Source organism: Mya arenaria, chromosome 16 (genome assembly GCF_026914265.1).
Source record: "Mya arenaria isolate MELC-2E11 chromosome 16, ASM2691426v1".
Classification (NCBI taxonomy): Eukaryota; Metazoa; Mollusca; class Bivalvia; order Myida; family Myidae; genus Mya; species Mya arenaria.
Genome location: NC_069137.1, coordinates 26,881,806 through 26,900,303, shown reverse-complemented (window position 1 = coordinate 26,900,303; position 18,498 = coordinate 26,881,806). Strand labels below are relative to the sequence as shown.

The window sequence follows — 18,498 nt, the reverse complement described above, 5'->3', positions numbered from 1 at the left end:
TAAGTGTAAGACAATTGTGTCAAAAAATAGGTGTTGCGTTGCCCTATATTTCCACTTACGAAACACCTCTTATCAGTTTTTCTACAATATGTAAAGATTGTTGATTATCAACTGATTTTGGTGTAAAAATCATAGGACAGAGTATACATAATATGGCGCAAGGAGTCGGAGATTATACTTTAAAGTATATATAGAGGGGTGCATGAAGAAGATATAACCTTTTCGCTTTCACCCCTTGATATGTTAAGATATGAAAACCCATAAATTTAGATGTTTGTGTGATTGTTGATACATTATAAATAGTATTTGACATTAAACGTTCCTCTTGCAGGTTTGACTCGAACCAAGACGTTGATGAAAATCACACAGTGGTTGCCACAGCAAGGGGTCTGTTTAACAACCAAGGGGGTGTTCTAGAGTCCCCGGAAACTGGGGTCTCTATTGTCATCCCATCTGGTGCCTTAAATGGCGACCAGGAGCAGGAGATATACTTTAAAGTTTGCCGGGATAACACCATTCTGCCGCCATTAGACAGGGAAAAAGGTATTTTGATTAAAAAATCATTTTTGTGCCCTGAATAGAATGTGTATATATATTAATAAAACTTGAGAGGACATTAAAACATTCGCAAAAAAAACAGTATGTACTTGATATTTAAAATATTAATATATCGTTTCATACCTTGAAATATGGAAAACATCAGAGAATCTAACATTTGTCAGCTTAAAGAGAAAGCAAAACAAAAATCATAATTACACTGAGATATGTGAAACTTGGGAGGACATGATTTTTTTTATAGCCCTTTGAGAGAAAAATTATTTTGTAAAGATATGAAATTAAAAGTCGTTACATATATGTACCTACCAAGAAGTAGGGACATGTAAAACTGGAGTGAAATTGTTCAACTCATATGAAACAAGATTTATAAATGCACTCAGAACTTATTATGAAAATTAAATTACTGATTTAACATCTTTTCACTTGTCTGGGCTTTGAGAATAAAGCTACGAATATTTACTAATTGTTCTGCCCTGGAAAATCTAAAGTTTAACAAAATTAGTTATGATACATTTAAACATGGCACAGGTCCTCTCAAGTTTTAAATATGCATTTCTGAGGGGAAAATATTCAAAGTTCAATAATGAACTGGTTATATATATCCTATTAGATAGTATGTCCTACAATGTTTTAACTATGCATCTTGTGTATTTTTAATACCAACTTAAATGGTGTCCAATCTACGCATTATTATTGAAAATCTAAAATTCATTACAATTGCTTTGTTAAATACATGATATATAAGATATCTCTGAGGTTATATATTTAGACCTTTCTACGCACTACATCTGTTAATAGGTTTTACATATGCATGATGCATCTCTTAATGGGTCAAACATATGCATGCTACATCTGTTATTGGGTTTTACTTATGCATATTTCAGGTAAAACACTTCTTTCACCACTAGTGATGTGTGGACCACATGGTTTGAAGTTTAATACCCCAGTGGAATTAAGGCTCCCTCATTGTGCTTCTGTGAATCCTGACAGTTGGTCTTTCGCTCTGAAGTCAAGTGATTCTCCAGCAGGTATATTTATGAACTTTCATTCCTCATTCGAGTACTGTCTTTATGTTGTTGGCTTGTCTGTTTTTAAACAAAAAACGTTGAGGTATTGTCATAGCCTTGGGTTTGCTGTCATTCATAACTAAAAGCATTCAAGATATTCATACGAAACTTTATACACATGTTGCAAGCATGTTAAGCAAGGCACATATCTCTTGACTTCAGGAATTATTAAGTTATTTTCCTGTTTGCAACTGGAAAAGACACAACTCTAAACAAACAAACCAGTGATGATGTAAGCTCTGTGCTCTTTGTTATGGTTTTGATTGATGGTATGATTATGTTCACAAAATATTTCAGAACATTTTGTTTAAGACTCTAGAGCAGAAAAGGGTATGTTCCTCGTATCCAGCATGTAGGCTAAGCTAGGCAAGGGGTAATGTTGTCGTGACCCCTCAGACTTTGCCTTGCCACTAGAGCTGGTTTCTACCCAGAAAACAGACTAATAACATGATTCATATCAGTTTATATCTGTCTTTACAACTGTGCTTCCATGAACCAGTATTGCATTTTGACATTATCTTAGTGTTTGTCTTTTTCAGGACAACCAACACATTGGCAAACTATGACCTTGGCTGAGCGCAAAGGTCACACGCAAAGTCGTGTGGGTAAAAACAGTGTCTCAGTGCTAGTGGATCACTTTTGAGCTGATATTTAATTGTTTTATCTGGAGCAATAACTTTTAAGTTGTTTAACACTTTTTGTGCACTGGTTGCCATCAATTATGGAAATTTTGTATACGAAAGTAATTGAAGGAAATCATATTGTATGAGGAGACGAACAACTGAAGGATCTCAATGCAATTGTGTTTTCTTAAGTTAAGAAAGGACTTGTGTATGGATGTTTTTGTGTTTTTTCAAAAATAAAAGTGAAGTGTATTTACAATTAAAGTGTGACTCGGGAAAGGTTGTATGTTTTAATTTGGGCTTGACCTAAAAATCAATTAGGTGCATCAAACAAATATACTGTGTATAATTATTTCATTACATTTAGTATATATTCATGTACATGTATACTTTATATTTTATATAACATATCTTAATATTTACATTTGTAGCTTTACCCTCAGATATATATTTATCTTAGGAGTTACAGTTGTCTTTTCGCATCAGATTGCATCTAAAATATCTTGGTTCTCCTATAGCATAAACAGTATTGCACCTATTTAAAACTGTATATGTATGTTGGTCAGTATTGGCTGTTGTGTACCTGCTGTGTCTATCAAGTTGCAATGAGACTGACAAGAGATGTTGCCCTTGACTTGAAAATGATCTAAAAAACTTAATATTGTTTGCAAAACCAAACAAATTGTACTTACGCTCATGTAATATTATAGCAATGTTGGTCAGCAGTGATTTGATGCACCAGTCATTTCTTTCACTCAGTCTATAAAAAGTTATAGTCCTTGACAGCGATAAGATTTGTCTGATTAGTACTGTGATGCATGTAGCACCAAATGCATTTCAACTACACTCATGAAACTTCATAGGAATGTTGATCAGTATAAGTTGATGTATACCGGCCATATGTTTATCATCTAACTTTATAATTCCACAACCAATTTTTTAAACCATTTCTGTGTTTAGGCGATGTATGGGTGTATTCATCACAACTGTGGTAGTAGCTCTACTTTAATTTGCCTTAAAATGAAGGGGTCCAGTATGTAATTATAAACAGGCAGCATTTAATTGGTTGGTATATGAACCAATGGGCATAGGACAAATATATTATAATATTTGGAATTCCTTACTCCTTTCTATAACAATGTTTCATTGTGTAAACCAATGGACAATGGACAGAGTCATCCTATTACGGTAATTGATAGTATTTGCTCATTAATATGAAGCTATATGACATATTTGTAAGGTGAATATTATTCAAGATGTATTTCAATATACGATAGTAGAGTTTACATTAGTTTGATATCGTTAGTGAGTTCTATGTTCAGATATACATATTGTGTTGTAATAAAATGGGCTTATCAGTTAACTTTATTACAACTGTGTTATTACATGAACCATATTTAGACATTTGTTAGATGATGTTTGAAGTAATAAACGGTCCAGTTTTGATTTGTTTTACAATAAGCAAAACATTAAATGTTTGTTGGTCCGAACTGAATGAGCTACAAGGAGTATATACATGTTAATATGTTATAATACACTTAAGCCTCTCCTTGTACATATCATATTTTATTTGATACCAATTTGGTTGTAATTTGTTGTTTCATATGTTAAGTGGTTTTACATATTTTTGAAATTTTAATAAAATATATACATAGAATAAAACACAGTATGATTGTCATTATTATATTATGTTTGATTTAGTCTGTTATAATTGTCATGAATGTTGATCTTAGATAGTAAACAAATAATGTCATTGTGAAAAAGAGTTATCCATTGGTGCAGTTACCATGTAGTACCCAGTAGATACTTTTAATGTCATTAAGAATGATACCAAGGTATAGCCTTAATGTACAAGCAAGCAAATCATGAATTACTGTAATGAATTATAGCTGTATATAAAGGACAATTGTTTGTGTCATTGTGAGATGTTAATAAAACGTGGAAATTTACTTAAATATTAACAAATAAATATATCTACACTTGAAATAACATTATCTTGAATCATGCTTTCATTATTTGGAAACATGTAAAACAAAGTTAAACAAGGACTATTTTGGTATTTTAGTGTTAAACTTTACAATAAATATAACAATAAAAGTGAAGAATGGACAGTTATATTTTAAAAGTCTCTTTGAACTAAGTTTTTATTTGGTTTGTGTATGTTTGTTGGCATAATTGAATGCATTGTCTTTAAAACACGTATTTAACACACAAGTAAATACAACTGGATGTATTTTTCAACTAAATTGAACAAACTATTGTTATCTTTTTATTAAATTTTAGTTATATTATTATCGATTTATTGCTTTATATCGACTTATAAACATACCAGATGTTTTATGTAAACATGTTTTCATACATATATATTTGAAAATTATATATTTCATATAAACATTTCAAAGATTGAAATAAAAATTAAAAAGTAACGTCAATCTTTGTTTTCACTAGAGAATCAGGCTTGGTAACATTGAATTAGAAGCTTCTGACTTATAATGGCCATTAAAGGCAGCATTTAGGTACCGGACAGTATGTATACCTATCTGTCCATTAATTACTTCGAAACTTTTAGGCCAATGGACATAAGTCTTGGTAGACAGGTTTGTTATGACCAACTGATCAACCCTATTGATTTTCAGGTCAGTGGGTGAAAGGTCAAGGTTGACTTGACATTGAATTGAAAATATGTTCCGATCATTAACTGAAGAACAATTTGGCACAGGGAACTCAAACTTGGAAGGTAGGATGGATATGATCAACAGATGAACCCTGTTCATTCGAAGTCATTTGGTCAAATATCAAGGTCGTGGCGAACATGAGCTAAAAATGTGTTTTCGACTGATAACAAGAGAACGCTGGAGCCAAGGAGCTTCCAACTTGGTGTGCTAATTATTCTTGAACAGCAGATGAAGCCTGCGTTTAGTTGGTCAAGGTCGCGGTGACCTTAAGCTAAAATTCCATTTCCGATTAATAAATGAAAACGCTGGGGCCCAAGTACCTTACACTCGTTTGGCAGATTGGTTATGACCAGCAACCTGTACAATAAGTATTTTTAGGTCAGTGGGTCAAAGTTTAAGGTCGAAGTGAACCTGAGTGAAAAAACATTCCCGATCAATATATTAAAACTGTTAGCCGAAGGGACACACCTTGGTCTGGTGGTTGGTCATGAAAAGAAGACGAACCCTTACAATTCTTAGGTAATTTAGTCAAAATAGGTCAAATTTGAGCTGAAAATGCGTTTCCAAAAAATGACTAAAAACGCTTGCGCCCACGAATCTCGAACTTGGTATGGTGGTTGTTCTTGAACAGCTGATGAACCCTATTGATTTTGTCAGTGGGACAAAGGTCAAGGTAGAAGTGACCTTAGTATTTTGGTACACAAGTTTCACATCATAAAACACGCAAATCCTTAAAACCTATATAAATGACATAATTCAACAAACCAACAACCGTAACGTCAGATTGTTTGCTGATCGCACAAGCCTTTACGTCATTGTTGGAACTCATGTAACTGCCGCTTCCCTTTTCTATGATAACCTAAAATATATCCATCAGTGGTCTCAATCCTGGCTAGTATCTTTCAACCCATCAAAAACCGAGTTATGCTTTTCTCACGCAAACATAACAAACCTCAACAGCCACCCCTTCTAGCATCTACTCACACACATCTTGGTGTCACGGACGACGGGAAATGGAACCCCCATATATTTCTCATGTTGCAGAAAACATGGAAGAGAATCGGTCTTTAAAGTTTTTGCATTGTCGATCCAGTCTCGAGGATATACCTTTTTCTTTCAAACATCTTATTCTTGAGTATGCCGACGTTGTCTGGGATAACAGCTCGAAATTGAATCCGTTCAAAACGAGGTAGCCAGAATTGTCACTGCGGCAACAAAGCTTTGCAATATCGATAAAGTTCTCCTATATCTGGAATAGGACGCTCTCTCTTAGCGACGTCATCAACAAAGATTTGTTTTATATTTCAAAATGAAAAAATGCCTCGCCCCAAGCTATCTTCCTAATTTTATACCTCTTCATGACGAAACTGCTGGATACAACCTCAGAAACTCACGAACTCAAACGTACAAATCTTCTCTTTTTTCCAACGGCAATTCGAGACTGGAACAGATGAACGCAAGTTATCAAAAATTCGCCATTTGTAGCATCATTCAAACATAAACTGAATATCAACAAATTTAAAATGCCCCCCCCCCCCTTTACAATGAATGATCTATAAGGTAAATGCATGTAATTAAACCTCACTGTAAATTATATTCCGTTCGTGCGCCCGTTTGTCCGTAAACAATTGCCTGCGGAAGCAATGACGTCTTCAGTTTGAATGTATCTCAATCAAACTCATACAGTAGTTACATATTCATGCGAGCTTGGTATCCTTCTTCAAGCCAGATTGAATTACTGGATTACAGCCCTACAAATTGTCAAAATTGCTATAATACAGTTTATGGGCACAATAAAGCCTCCATTTCTTATTCGACCTATACCAGACCTTGACAGTAGTAAGATATTGATGAGGCATCGATATTGTTCGAAAGTCAGCCAGATCCGCACATTTATGACTAGATAATTGGCCTCAAAATTGTCTAAATTGCTATAATTGAGGTTTCAAAAACAATAGAAAATGCAGTTATTGCACGACGATTACTAAAATTGTACAGTAGCTAGATATTGACCACGGCTCCTTTCGAAAAAACACCCAAAACTACCCATGCATGACTGAATGATGGCACTTGAAAGTTAAAGTTGATATAATTCAGCTTGGTAACGCAATACAGCCTCCATGTTATCCGATCTTTACCAAACTTAGACAGAAGCTAAAATATTGATGAGAGCTCTGTACCACCCAGACCTGCTTATGCATGACTGGAATATGGCCCTTGAAATTTTCGAAATTGATAATAATTGAACTTGGTAACATACTAGAGCCTCCATTTATTACCCGGTCCCAATTTCTCGAAACATTTTAAAGATGCACTTTTACTCCGACAATTAAAACAATTATTCCTATTTAAATTCAAACTCTTTAAAAAAGGAACTATTACACATATTATAGGAAAGTACAATCAGTTAGATAAGCTTAATCCTGCAATGAGGGACGTTATGAGAAATTGGGGCCCGATGTTTACTTAAGTTATACATTAGTTAGATATTGACTAATTGACTCATAGTTCATTTCGAAAAAGCCAGATCCGTCCATGCATGATTTACCAATACGTACATTCTCTGAATAGTACATGACAAAACGAACCATGCCAATACCGTTAAGGCCCTCCTGGGCCTCTTGTTAAAAGCTTTTGACGAGGCAGGATGTTATAAAGAAAATGATAATGTCGATGAATTTAGCTATGCATTTAAAACAATTGGTATAACTAATAATGTTGCATACTCTAACTTTAGAGAACTATTGATGTGTCAGAAAAAAGCAACAGGAAAAGCTCCTTTAAAACAAGATTTAAACATGAATATCATTGAGTTTCAAGCCCAGTGAAAAGATGACAAATTAATCTCTTAAAATTCAATATGTGCAGTTTTTAATCCGAATTAAAGTTTATGATCTCCGACCCAAATTGCAGCTTTTAAAATTGTTTATGATCTTTCAAACGGTAATATTTGTTAATAATAATAGAACTTGTGTTCAATTATCATCAAAAGATAAATAAATGACTGTGTGGAATATATAATTGGAAAAAGAAAACATACATCTACCAATTATACCTTGATATCTTTTCAAATACCTTAATTGTGTTTAGTATATCTTAGAAGTTCTTAGTAGGTCTTAGTATATCTTAGAAGTTCTTAGTAGATGTTAGTATATCGTTGTAGTTTTAAGTAGCTTTTAGTAGATCTAAGCACTTCTTTGTAGTTCTTAGTAGTTCTAAGTAGATCTTAGTATATCTTAATAGTTCTAAGTAGTTCTTAGTAGTTCTTAGTATCTGTAAGTAGTTCTTAGTAGAACATAGTAGTTCTCAGTAGGATTTGTTAGTTCTGAGTGGTTCTTAGAAGTTCTTTGTAGGTCTCTGTAGATCTCAGTAGTTTTTAGTAGATCTTTGTAGATCTTAGTAGTTTTAAGTATTTCTGAGTATATATTAGTATTTCTTAGTACTTCTTAATAAGTCTAAGGTCACCTTAGTAGCTCTTAGTAGTTCTTACTAGTTTTAAGTAGATCTTAGAAGATCTAAGTATTTCTTAGCAGCTCTTAGTTGTTCTTATTAGCTCTTTGTAGATCTTAGTAGTTCTTTGAAGATGTTAGTAGATCGTAGTAGTTTTAAGTAACATCAAGTAGATCTTAGCATTTGTAGTTCTTAGTAGTTCTAAGTAAATCTTAGTAGTTCTTAGAAATAATTAGGTGTTCATAGTAGCTCTAAGTAGTTCTTAGTGGATCATAGTAAGTCTTAGGAGCACTTAGTAGTTCTTAGTAGATCTTAGTAAATCTTATAAGTTCTAAGTAGATGTTAGTAGATCGTAGTAGTGTTTAAGTAATTCTGAGTAGATATTAATATTTCTTAGTAGTTTGTAGCAATACTAAGTAGATCTTTGTAGATCTTGGAAGTTCTACGTAGTTCTTAATTGATTTAATTGATCTAAGTAGTCCTTAGTATATCTTAGTCATTCTTAGTAAGTCTTAAAAGATCTTTATAGATCTCAGTAGCTGTTAGCTGGTATTAGTTATTAGTCGTTCTAAGTAGATATAAGTATATCGTAGTAGTTATGAGTAGCTCTAAGTAGCAATTAATAGATCTTAGTAAATCTTAGTAGTTCTAAGTAAATCGTAGTAGTTTTTAGTAGATCTTAGTAGTTCTTAGTAGATCTAAGTAGATCTTATTAGATCCTAGTAGTTATTAGTAGTTTTAAGTAGATCTTTGTAGTTATTTTATGATGTTAGAAGATCGTAGTAGTATTAATCAGCTCTTAGTAGATCTTAGCATTTCTAAGTTGTTCTTATGGTGATAATTAAAGAAGTCCAACTTCAACACAAATTATTTCTTTATGAAACAACGTTTCGGCCATTCGGCCTTCATCAAGTTGTATGTATATAATGAACAGGAAATGACGTCAATATCAAATGACGTCAACGTTGATAACGTCAAAATATAGCATACATTTTTGCGCAAAATAATGTCTTATAGGATCTATAGAGATACAATTATACTGGTAGAATGCAATATAAATGCATAAACAAACATCAATAAACCAGAATAAACTATGCAACATTAAATAGGTTAAAACAGTTATAAACCAGATTAATTTTGTGATTTTTTTTTAAATTCTGCAAGAAGAATTAAAATAATATTTTTAAATTCATACCATTAGGTATGACTGTGCCAAGAATGTGCATCCATTTTCCCTCTTTTAATAATCGTTTCCAATTGTTCTCAATTTTATCAATTGGCATAAAAGAAAAATCATTGATACTGTGGTCAGGAGCATTAAAATTAAAAAGCTTTATAAATGGACATACAATGAACTGATATTTAAAGGACTTCGCAAAAAGGTTATATCAATAAAAGAAATACTTATAGTGAATGTTATTAAATATCTACATGGAGGTGTTCGCATTGAAAGTACATTACACACTCTATTGGTTGCCAGTTAATCTTCTGATATGCCAGTTGGCTGCATTATTTCGAGGATAATTATATAATGATACACTGTAGTTTAGTAACGCCATCTCGAGGTTTCCCTCCATCTCATAGCAGTGGCCAAGTAAGTTGCAAGCAGTCTCGGGGTGGTGCATTGTATTTGTCATGTCTTGGTTTCTAAAACAATTCAATAAATTAAGGTGTGCCTGAACTTGTCTGTGGCGAAGACCCAGTTTCCCGAACGTGATATATTGCAGGTAGAAGAGGTATTGTCGAGAGTCTGCCACAGCCATGTCCATCCAGGCTTTTTCAGTTATATGTCTATGTTGAACGTCGTCATTCACTGCCCTGTTCATTTCATATAACAAAAATGGTGGAACACAGAAAGCTTCAAACCATGTAAACTTTACACAGAGGGCAACTTTACGTATGACTGTTTCATAGTTCCAATCGTTAATTGCACGTTCACTAAATACATCGGGATGTTCGTTACCTAGAACCTTTCTCCCACACCCACACACAGCATGCACATTATCGTCATATCTACGTTCAACGTCATTCAGCACGTCCACCGCCCTTCTAAGGTATCCCCGGCAGTATAACATGGAGGCCAGTTTCAGTCTGCTGGACGTCACGTCAGTGTCAAGAGAACGCTCATATAGTTGAAATATTTCTTGTGTGAACTGAAGTTTATGTTGTATGTAAAATGACGAAGTAACTGATGCTAAGAAGGAGTAAATGAGTGGCTTTAACACTGAAATTGCCCGTCGCTCATAACGAGTTAATACATGTATGATGTAATCATTCTCAGGTATAATAGATATAAAAGTGAAGAATCGCAGAAACTGTTCAGGATTTACCTCATTATTCGCCACATTTAAAAACCTACTACTAACCCATTTTATTAAGTCGCCTGCTAAAACATTATTAATCTTCCTAAATATGGTTGATCGTGTTTCAAACATGTCGCTGGTAGGACTGCGAAACCTTTGTCCTAAGATATCGTACTTTAAATCGTACAGTATCATTAGATTATTATTCAAATTCTCTTTTAACTTCTCCAATAATAACAGTTGGTATCGGCGAGTGATTTTTCCTTCGAAAAGGTTCACTTCAGGAATGATGTAGTGTGGACAATGACCTCTCATCAAGAAAAATTCCAGTGTTTGCAAACAATATCCTATGCACCTTATGAGACGATCTTCTCTCCATTTCTCTGGGGATATTCTCTCGATTGTAAAGAACATAACTGTCTTGCAATGAAACGAAGTTAGCTTACTATGATGACTTAAATATTGTTCCATTATATATTTTTTTATCATTTTCAAGACAACATAGCATTTTAACTGCACTGTTGTAAAACTAAAAACAAGAATCCGTTCTATTTGGCTTGGTGATAATCGCCATTCAATATTTTCATTTAGACTCTCAAAATGTCCATCAGGAACAAGAAAACAAGAGCATTCCCGTGCAGCCTGCATCATTTCCGGTGTAGGCCAATGGCCACGCCTGGGACGGTGAAACCATCGGTCAACTTCCGGAGGAAGAACTTTACATTTGTAAGCGTGAACAATATCCCATTCTTCACAGAAACTTACTGAAGGACCACTACATCTGAAGTCATTTCCATATTTCCGTTTACCTTCATCTTGCCATATTTTATTACTTACAAACACTCGTCCATCTATATGCGGTAAGCAATTTTCCTGTCCGTTATATCTGACAGGTTCTGGAGAGTCTTTTCTGATCCACTGTAGCCAGTAGTGTTGTGGCGGAGTTGACTCCTCCTTCACCATTAGAAAGTTCTGAATCCCGTCCTCCCAGTCTAACCAGTCAGACATGATGTTGGTCTCATTATCGCATCCAAGCAGATCAATATCTGAATTCATCCCTAACGTTGTAGTTCCCTCTGACTGGCTGCCGAAATGGAAGCTAGTCATGTTTTCAACAGATATTTTGTCCGTTATAGTTTCTACTGCCTCTCTCAGCAGGAAGGTTTCTCGCCTTTTCCTCACCACCCGGCGGTTTACGCCAATATCGTCCAGTACACGAGATAGACGGAGCGACATCCAGGCTTTATGGTCAGGATCACGGTCCATCTGTAACACACGTGGAGAAATTAACGGCATGTGTTATTTTTATTATGAATTGTACATCAATACGATTATCAGTTTTACGTTTATGGAGGTGTGTAAAAGACCATGTATATTATAAATGATTATTATTTTTACAGTCATATTTTACTCGTTGTATACGGTATGGTATATATACAAGCTAAGAACAAAATGCAACGGTTTGTTAAACGATATTTATGATAATTCTAAGATTTTTGAACGACGACAATATATGACCAAGAAAATCAAGTAAATGTATGAGAGGTGCAAAAAAAGGAAATACCGTTTACATTTTTGTTTGATTATATTATTCGAAGAAAAACACATCCGTGGCAAGGGTGAAAATTTTAGCAGCAAGAAAGAACTGAGGTTTTGATGTCAAAATATGCATACAATAATTATAATTCTTGCATACCGGACGTGTGTACCGGTCATGTGACCAGTACTTGAAAAACTTGTCGTATACCCCTATGTAAAATGAATCACACGCAAGAACCCGTCACTTCTTATTTTCTTTTATTGCATTGGTTTATGAAAAGTAAATTATGTCATTTCAATAAAGCGCAATTAAATATATTACTATACAAGAATTTCAATTAAAATTGTAAACACATAATCATCATAAACACTATTTTCAGAAGAACTATTTGACGTCGATTGTTGTCTGAAATCACAACGCTTCATGACGTAAGTAAACAACGTCGCACGCGCATTTTGGTGAAATGTACAAACATTCGTCTTAAACGTCATTTTTCCACGAATTGATAATTTGAGGTATGCAAACAAAATCAGTTTTTCCAGTCCAGATCGACAATTCCCACCCGCGAGCACTCTGCTAGGCCAGTAGCTCGGCAGGCCTCGTTACCGGCTTACGCGCGTGCAATTGGGTCTTATCTTTTGATGGGGACCGGAAACACATGATAAATCTCGCATGCTCATTTGTGCCACGAATGAGAATTGGAACGATCATCCGTCTCTATCATTTCTATGAATTGGTAAGAACAATGCAAATGCCCATGGTATCAGGTCATTAGCGGGTGAGTATAAACCTCACGATTTCCTGAGGAGTTTTTTTTTTAAAAATAATAATTTCCGTTTCCCTTTTGCAGAAACGTTAAAAATGCTAAAAAAAAACACAATGAGAGCATTTTCGTTCCGCCTTCTATATTTCTATCATACAATTATCGTTGTGTGCGTGTAATACAACCATTCAATATTTACATATTTTAAACTAACGCTAGTGCAAAACTTCCTTTCGTTGACGTCATGTTGTCCTACTAATTCACAATATTTACATTCACACTTCATTCCTTAACGATGGTTGTTGTTTATCAATTGCACTTTATTTCTGTATAAAGTGCAATGGCATTTCCCATCGATATCACGTGCGTTTGTTCGATACTTCTGTCCTGTCATTGGGCGCAATAATACCAAGGGGCGGGGCATATTTACTACGGAACTATTTTTTTTAATGAAATCGTAGTACAATTATTGGCAACATGCAAAACTGAAATCTGCAGTAAAGCAGTTAAAACAAAATAAGCAACGATTACTTGATTGATTTTAAGGTAGATAATTTCATGATGGATGGAACAGTTGAAGAAACGTTTGTGTTTAAAAATGCTGTTAAATGTCACGAAAATGCAAAAACAGTTAGTTCAAAATAACCTCTATAACTGGTGCTTGTATGACGTCATGAGTGATGTCATTGAAAAAGTTTTACATTAAGCTCGATTCGGGCCGCAACATAACTCGGCAGCTGCATTTTGTTTCGACGCCATTTTTTGCAGTGTTCATTCGTTTTGAAAGTGTTGTTTTTCGAAAAGTGACTGGATTACTGGGATTATTTACACACAATACCTATTGGGTAATCAATTAATTACCTATTCAGTCCTACTTTAACCATTATTTGTTTTGATAACTAATGTAAGCCTGAAAATTTTGTAAACATGTTCTTGATAAAATGTACAGCATCTTGAGCATCAGAGAAAAAATATTTGAAATTTCTTTGTTCATTGCATACGACATAGTGAAATCATGTCCATATAAGTCGTATGTTCTGAATAAAATCGACAGAAATAACTTAAAGTTCGGAGGAGTTTTAGACATAATTTAGTGCTTTTAATAGTCAAAACAACTGCAGAAAAAACTATTTGGTAAACACATCAGCTTGCCAGGAAAAGACAACTCAGCAGAAAATATGTAAGTTATATGACTTTTGTGGTTTATTTCCTGTTTTGGTATTTGTATGCAGCTACATTATATATTCTAAAATATGTTTTTGTGCAAAAGTTTGCATCGTTGACCAACTTTCGGTCAGAAACCAGGTCGCTCAGCCTTCGTTGTTATGATGCGGGCCCTGAAAGCGCATATGTAAAACAAAAAACCGGGCATTAACGACACGTGAATTTACTGAATAATGACCGTTTTCTACCGATAACGCCCGGGTTTTTGCGTTTTAATACACCACTATAACGGACCGAAAACACACATTGTATGCAAAAATACGTATTCATAATATTCTTGACCTTGAAAAGATAGAAAATAAACATATAAATAAGGAACTATTTTATCTGTGCATTCATTGTCGTATACAATTAGGTTACGATAGCTGTTCTAATTTACCCACCGTTGAGAACAACGAGAGAAAGAAAAGAGAAAATGCTCTTGAATAATCAATGTAGGAATGTAAGAAATGTAGATTTAAATGAATGTAAATATAAGTATTAAAATTCGACATGCTGCATTTTATCGGGGTATGGTATGCAATGGCGCAGTTCAAAATGTTGGTGGAGTCCTTCGGACTCCACCCATTTTGAACAGCCCCATTGCATACCATACCCCGATAAAATGCAACATGTCGAATTTTAATCCTTAATTATGCAAAACCTAATAGCTGCCCTTAGCTCACCTTTAGAAGTTTCCTGTGACCTCTGCTATTTGTAGTCAAACACCTGTGGGTATAATCGAGCTTGTCCCTGAAAAATAAAACAAACACATATACATTTTAAAGGCTGCTTATAACACCATGAGACATAATGCAGAAATGTGACATACTTATTTGACAATATTGTCACATACTTTGAAACAATCATCAAGACAAATAATATCACAACCATTAACACGACCAATATCAGCAAAACCATCTCAAACATAAACACCACCACAACCGCCAAAACATCTATACACCGTCAGGATGACAGACACAACCATTACCACGACAACCTTCGACACCACTACAACATCAAAAAGACAACAACTACCAAAGCCAATAATGAAATCAATACCACGACCACCAACATCACCAAAATCACAACCATTAACAACACCACTACCACCACCAACAACAGCTAAACACCAACAACACCGCTACCGCCAACACCATCACAACCACCAGCACCACCACAACCACAAACACCAACTTAACACCTCCTCAACAATCCGAAACAGCATCACCTCCAAAAAATAACTGCATAAACACCATTAACAATTGAAGTAAACAAACAACACGACTGGCAGCAATTATACAAACAAAGCCACCACCATAATCACAAATATTGACCAATAACACAACCATCACCACCATCACCACTAAAATCATCAACAAAATTACTAAGAGCAAGACTACCGTCAGCAGCACTACTAACGTAAACAATAAACCCGACAATCATCAACAGTACCAACATCAACAACATAACGAACATAAACAGCCAACACCTGAAGTACAAACAATATCATACCAAAACCGCCAACTCCCAACACCATCATAACCTACGGGACGACGACCAACTACATGAACTACTGATATGATCAACAGAAACAATGCCAACACCACCATCACCAACACCCAAAACACCACCAACACTGACATAAACGACCCGTGAGAGCAAGAGAAAAAATATCAACACCACAATCAGTAACACCCAAAACACCACCAACACTTAAATAAACCAGCCATACGAGCAAGAGAAAGAATGCCAACACCACCATCACTAACACCCAAAACACCACCAACTCTAAAATAAACCAGCCATACGAGCAAGAGAAATAATGCCAACACCACCATCACTTACACCCAAAACACCACCAACACTGAAATAAACCACCCTTTCGAGCAAGAGAAAGAATGCCACCACCATCACTAAACCCCAAAACACCACCAACACTGAAATAAACCACCCATAGGAGCAAGAGAAAGAATGCCAACACCACCATCACTTACACCCAAAACACCACCAACATTGAAATAAACCACCCATACGAGCAAGAGAAAGAATGCCAACACCACCATCACTAACACCCAAAACACCACCAACACTGAAATAAACCACCCTTTCGAGCAAGAGAAAGAATGCCAACACCACCAGTACCAACACCCAAAACACCACCAACACTGAAATAAACCACCCTTTCGAGCAAGAGAAAGAATACCTACACCACCATCACTAACACCCAAAACACCACCAACACTGAAATAAACCACCCATACGAGCAAGAGAAAGAATACCAACACCACCATCACTTACACCTTAAACACCACCAACACTGAAATAAACCACCCATACGAGCAAGAGAAAGAATGCCAACACCACCATCACTAATACTCAAAACACCACCAACACTGAAATAAACCACCCATACGAGCAAGAGAAAGAATGCCAACACCACCATCACTAACACCCAAAACACCACCAACACTGAAATAAACCACCCATACGAGCAAGAGAAAGAATGCCAACACCACCACCACTAATACTCAAAACACCACCAACACTGAAATAAACCACCCATACGAGCAAGAGAAAGAATGCCAACACCACCATCACTAACACCCAAAACACCACCAACACTGAAATAAACCACCCATACGAGCAAGAGAAATAATGCCAACACCACCACCACTAACACCCAAAACACCACCAACACTGAAATAAACCACCCATACGAGCAAGAGAAAGAATACCAACACAACCATTACTAACACCCAAAACACCACCAACACTGAAATAAACCACCCATACGAGCAAGAGAAAGAATGCCAACACCACCACCACTAACACCCAAAACACCACCAACACTGAAATAAACCACCCATACGAGCAAGAGAAAGAATGCCAACACCACCACCACTAACACCCAAAACACCACCAACACTGAAATAAACCACCCATACGAGCAAGAGAAAGAATACCTACACCACCATCACTAACACCCAAAACACCACCAACACTGAAATAAACCACCCTTTCGAGCAAGAGAAAGAATGCCAACAACACCATCACTTACACCTTAAACACCACCAACACTGAAATAAACCACCCTTTCGAGCAAGAGAAAGAATGCCAACACCACCATCACTTACACCCAAAACACCACCAACACTGAAATAAACCACCCATACGAGCAAGAGAAAGAATGCCAACAACACCATCACTTACACCCAAAACACCACCAACACTGAAATAAACCACCCATACAAGCAAGAGAAAGGATGCCAACACCACTATCACTAACACCCAAAACACCACCAACACTGAAATAAACCACCCATACGAGCAAGAGAAAGAATACCAACACCACCATCACTAACACCCAAAACACCACCAACACTGAAATAAACCACCCTTTCGAGCAAGAGAAAGAATACCTACACCACCATCACTAACACCCAAAACACCACCAACACTGAAATAAACCTGCCTTACGAGCAAGAGAAAGAATGCCAACACCACCATCACTAACACCCAAAACACCACCAACACTGAAATAAACCACCCATACGAGCAAGAGAAAGAATACCAACACCACCATCACTTACACCCAAAACACCACCAACACTGAAATAAACCACCCATACGAGCAAGAGAAAGAATACCAACACCACCATCACTAACACCCAAACACCACCAACACTGAAATAAACCACCCTTTCGAGCAAGAGAAAGAATACCTACACCACCATCACTAACACCCAAAACACCACCAACACTGAAATAAACCACCCATACGAACAAGAGAAAGAATACCAACACCACCATCACTTACACCGTAAACACCACCAACACTGAAATAAACCACCCTTTCGAGCAAGAGAAAGAATGCCAACACCACCATCACTTATAACCAAAACACCACCAACACTGAAATAAACCACCCATAGGAGCAAGAGAAAGAATGCCAACACCACCATCACTTACACCCAAAACACCACCAACACTGAAATAAACCAGCCATAGGAGCAAGAGAAAGAATGCCAACACCACCATCACTAACACCCGAAACACCACCAACTCTGAAATAAACCACCCATACGAGCAAGAGAAATAATACCAACACCACCATCACTTACACCTTAAACACCACCAACACTGAAATAAACCACCCTTTCGAGCAAGAGAAAGAATGCCAACACCACCATCACTTACACCCAAAACACCACCAACACTGAAATAAACCACCCTTTCGAGCAAGAGAAAGAATGCGAACACCACCATCACTAACACCTAAAACACCACCAACAAAATTACTAAGAGCAAGACTA

The 18,498-nt window shown here is 35.9% G+C and overlaps 1 protein-coding gene across 12 annotated transcripts in view; it reads right to left on the bottom strand.

Moving 5' to 3' along the window:
• LOC128221341 (uncharacterized) overlaps nucleotides 1–18,498 on the bottom strand; it is a 399,999-nt gene that overhangs the window by 267,695 nt on the left and 113,806 nt on the right. For 6 of the 12 annotated variants that reach the window (XM_052929920.1, XM_052929925.1, XM_052929919.1 and 3 more), the window contains 2 exons: nucleotides 14,869–14,935; nucleotides 7,680–11,942 (listed from right to left, as the gene is read on the bottom strand). The exons of the other annotated variants lie outside the window; for them this stretch is intronic. In XM_052929920.1, the coding sequence (XP_052785880.1) occupies nucleotides 9,840–11,942; nucleotides 14,869–14,935 (2,170 nt within the window). In that variant the 3' untranslated portion in view covers nucleotides 7,680–9,839. Of the gene's footprint in view, nucleotides 1–7,679; nucleotides 11,943–14,868; nucleotides 14,936–18,498 lie in introns of those variants that run through there. 12 annotated transcript variants of the gene reach the window in all.